The sequence below is a fragment of the Crassostrea angulata genome, chromosome 2 (genome assembly GCF_025612915.1).
Source record: "Crassostrea angulata isolate pt1a10 chromosome 2, ASM2561291v2, whole genome shotgun sequence".
NCBI classification, from domain to species: Eukaryota; Metazoa; Mollusca; class Bivalvia; order Ostreida; family Ostreidae; genus Magallana; species Magallana angulata.
Genome location: NC_069112.1, coordinates 29,002,074 through 29,006,663, shown reverse-complemented (window position 1 = coordinate 29,006,663; position 4,590 = coordinate 29,002,074). Strand labels below are relative to the sequence as shown.

General features: G+C 33.8%; 1 protein-coding gene across 1 annotated transcript; it reads left to right on the top strand.

Annotated features, from left to right (window-relative positions):
- Nucleotides 1-260: 260 nt before the first annotated feature.
- LOC128170596 (uncharacterized) lies at nt 261-3,791 on the top strand. Its single transcript, XM_052836381.1, has 7 exons — nt 261-362; nt 723-838; nt 1,061-1,226; nt 1,421-1,704; nt 2,055-2,250; nt 2,553-2,896; nt 2,995-3,791. The coding sequence occupies exons 2-7, from the start codon at nt 758-760 to the stop codon at nt 3,583-3,585; spliced, it is 1,662 nt and encodes a 553-aa protein (XP_052692341.1). The 5' UTR covers nt 261-362; nt 723-757; the 3' UTR covers nt 3,586-3,791.
- The last annotated feature ends 799 nt before the right edge of the window (nt 3,792-4,590 follow it).

Here is a 4,590-nt window from a genome sequence, read left to right as displayed (position 1 = left end):
GAATTTCAACAGTCAAGCTATGCGCCAGTATGTGGGCTATATACCTGTACCTATTCATGTACTTTAGAAATTGATTTATATGAATGTTTCACAGGTTTCCTCTATTGGTACTAAAGAGATGAGACTAGAAGATGGCAGTGTCATATCCATTCCAGAAGTGGTTAGAACAGTTTGGCACTCAACCCTGGTCAAAATCTACCTGGCATATTGTGAAGAGACAGAGTTCATTCCTCTTTCTAGATCCACACTTTAGCATATCCTGCGTGTATGTCCTGCTTCAAGGCGTACAAACCTAAAAGGCCTTGACAACACAGCAGCAGATGGGGGAAATTCCTATGATGTGCTTTTATCAACAGTTGCAGGTTTTTAAATTTTATATGTGTAGTACTATAAGTATTGTTTTCAAGATGCAAAACTGAATTTGAACACGCAAGATATGTGTTGTCTAAACCCGTGCACACTTCTGTCAACAGCACATTATACATGTATATACAATTTAGAATGGATATTGTCATTTGTAAAAACTATTTAGCTCTATAGCATAACATTTACAAGCTGATTAACCTTTAAAGAAAATTTGATCATTTTATTATTTTATCCTTTATATAATAATTAATTTCAAATAAATCATGTATGATTTTGCAATTATTAATGGATTGGAAAAGTTTGTTGATTTTATTATACATGTGAAACAATATAAATATTTATGAACTGTATTTCAGAGGTGGAAAAGTATGCAACAGATGGCTTATTGCTAATGGAATTAAAAGAGTGTAAGGACTCTCTTGTAGCCAGTAGGATTTACATGAAGACAGATTTTAAAATGCACATAAAACAGGTATTTTAAAAATAATATATCTCAAATGGTTTTAATATCACTGTCATTTTTAAGGAAGATGTGTGGATATGTTGTATATTTGTGAATAAAAATGTCAACATTTCTTGTACTGGCCTGTTTCTGCCCAAAATATACAGGTTTATTAAAATTGTATATTTTAATGTTTTTATAGACACTCTTTTATGAATGCAATTAAAATCAATTATTCTTATTTTTTTGCAGACTGACCACTGCGGTGATCATTGCATAAACTATGCTTTGAGTGATCCACTTGATAATCAGTTTCAGCAAACCTGTATTGACCATCAACATGATGTTGCTTGTGACCGTTGTCAATTACTCCCAACAGCAATTTTGAATTTGAAAGAAATATTGGACAAACTTGCAGGTAATTCTCTATTGCATATATCGTTGATGTGTTTCATGTCAATTCATGTTTACATGTAATTCCATTTTGATTTTTGATGAATTTGGTCTATTTTAAAGTGAAACATTTAATCTGAATGTTTATCAAAACTATTCTTATGTACAAATATTTATTGAGTATTGGTTTTAAATTAATTTACTGATTTATTTCATCAGATCTTTCTCCAAACACCAAAGAAGAAATGTTGGTGGACATTGAAGCAGCAGAAGCTAAGATTCTTGAGTGGAAAAGTCATATTGTAAGAACTATCAATCAAGACAAGGCAAGAACCCAAACACTGAAAGATCTCCAGCCTGGTGATATTCTTCTCATTATGGACTGGGCCATGAAATTCTTACCGATTACATTCAGAGAAAAACAGAGCAACTGGTATGGTCAGAAGGGCTTAAATTGGCACGTATCTGTGTGCATTTACAAGGATGAAGACTCAAATTTAAAGGTAAGACAGCTCCAGTGCTTAAAATGATATGGTCATTATGTATCTGTTGGTCAATGTTTCTCTCTGTCCAATGGCATTCATCTTTCTGTCCTTTCCAAATATTTTACTTCATGACGAAGAGGCTTGTCAAACACTTAGTGTACTGATATGCTTTACTCTGTGTCTTCATTGTAAGATACACCAGTTTAATTTTATCACATGCTTTTTTAAATAATATCCAATGATGAGATACATCAAGCAACTCATTGAGTAAAATTTATCCCAAACAGAATAACTCGCAATTATAAATTTTGTAAGTCAACTGCTGATATTATACTGGTTTAAACTCAGTTATAAAGAATTTTTTTTAGCATAGAACATTTGCACATGTGATGGATGGAGTGCGACAGGACTGGTTAGCAGTTGCATGTCTCCTCGAGGACACACTTCATCACATCAAAGTTCAACTTCCAAAAACTACTAGGGCATTCCTGAGAAGTGATAATGCTGGTTGCTACCACTGCGGCAACTTATGGCTTGCCATTCCAGGTATTAGTAGGCGTACTGGTAAGGATTTTGCTTTTTATAAGTTAAAATTTATATTGGCAACCAAATTGCTGAAAGCAAAAGCATAAAGGTTGTCCTAGGTTTTTAGGTTTCAGGGTATAATCAAATCAAAGGAATGCTAAGCATCAGTTGAATCAGATATACCAATTCTGTCTATATATAGAGTAAAATAAATTTTATAACTAACTTCAGAGTCATGAATTTTTTAAATATAACACTTTTCATGCTAAATGTGTTCATTACTAATGCCATAAAAAGGGAGTATTCATGATGTTGAAGAGAGCACATGTAATCTATTTCAGGTATTTCCATAGCCAGCTATGACTACAGCGAGGCCCAAAGTGGGAAATCTTATTGTGATGCCAAGATTGCCCATATGAGAGGGAAGTTGAGTAAAGAAGCAGCATCAGGCCATAACATCATCACAGCTGCTGACATGAAATCAGCTATAGACTTGCATGGAGGAACGACTGGATGCCAAGCTTCACATGTTGAACTCCTTGAAAAACCCTCTCCTGCAGCCAAGTGTCCAATAAAAGGCATCACTAGAATATCAAATGTGAAGTTTGGTGAAGGACTTATAACAACTTGGCGAGCCTACAACATTGGAAGGGGCAAAGCATTCCCTATTGAACATGAAAACAATGTAAGTTTGAATGAGAAGCAAGTAAAGAAATTGTTAACATTGATATCACGTAAAATGCTTTTTTTCAATGAATAATCAATAACTGTTTCTGATTACAGGATATTGCAGATTTAGAAATAAAATCAGGTTTTGTTGCGAGTCATGGAGCAGAAGGGAACATTCGGAAACCCACAGATAGTAGAAATGATGTGAATTCTGCAGTTGATCATTGCTTTCCTTGTCCTGAAGAAGGATGTACTCAGACCTTTACTAGATATGGGGATATGCAAAACCATTGTTTCCTTGGCAACCATACTTATAAACTTCAAGCAATGTCCACTTATGATGATATCAAGATGAGATGGCGGAATGCATGTTCTTCATTGTCAGAGGATACCCTGAAACACGCTTCTAGTACTGGAGAGGAAGTCACAGATCAAAGTTATGTGCAGTCTGACATGGGGTGGGCCTTGAAAAAAGACAGAAAAAATGCTCGATTTTCGGATGATCTGAAATCCTATTTGACTGACATCTTCCAACATGGAGAGAATGGTGGAACAAAGGTGCACCCATTTTTAGTTTCTCAGAATATGAGAGTGGCCAAGAACGAACGCGGGGAAAAAAGATTCAACCCAAACCAATATTTGGCAGTTGGTCAGATATCTTCCTTTTTTTCAAGACTTTCAGCTATGAAAAAAAACATCTACTAACGACATGAATGATGGTGATTTGGATGCAATCCTTCTAAATATTGCAAAGGCTGATGTTATAGCAGAATTTCAATAGGAATTCAAAATCTTTGACAAAAATAGTGTCTACTTATGCTTTAAACTGGATTCTAAATATTACATGTAATACATATTGTGCTATTGTGTACATGTATACATGTATTATAAGTTACTGTGCATTGAAGTCTTTGATGTAGATCTACCAGAATTCTTAATGTGATTGCGTACAGACATTCGTGTACGGTTAGTATATCAAGTGTACCAGTTTTGACAGCTGTCACTTAAACAAGTTTATAAAATACAAAACGGGCAATGCTTAGTGTGATCGAGAGACCATTTGATTAAAACCAGTTTTATAAGGAATGGGTGTAGCATAAAAGTCACCAACATTCACATGAGAATTTTAAGAGTTTTAATAATCAACAAACAAGTATATTTTTATACACTTTAGGTACCAATTTCCATTTATGTAGTAAAACGACTAACACTTATGATCTTCTAGGGCTGATTTGTGTTGCTATCAAGCAACAGTTTTTTGTTGCTTAGCAAGATACAATAAATTTAAAAAGCCCATGAAAATAAAAGTTACTAAGTTTATATATTGCATACACTGTATTTTAATCTGAAGTATTACAATTTTTTTGGCAACAGAAAAAAGAAAATGGTGTAAAACTTAAGAAAGATGATTCAGCATTTTGCATGTATAAGAACTATGTACATGTACATGTATATTTTGTGGTCCTGTTGTATTAAATCACTTCATACATTCTTTTTGGGGGGAAATATTTTTAGTGTGTTATATCATTGGTCACAATATAGAATTGCAACATTGATTACTGATATTATATAAAATGAGTCAAATGACCTGTGATTTAAATTCATTTTAATTGTACATGATGTTGTAGAGTGGAGAGATAGGAAACACAGTTGCAGATGAAACAGTTGTGTAGTATTTAAGAAAAGGCTGGTAAAGCTATGCTAATTAGC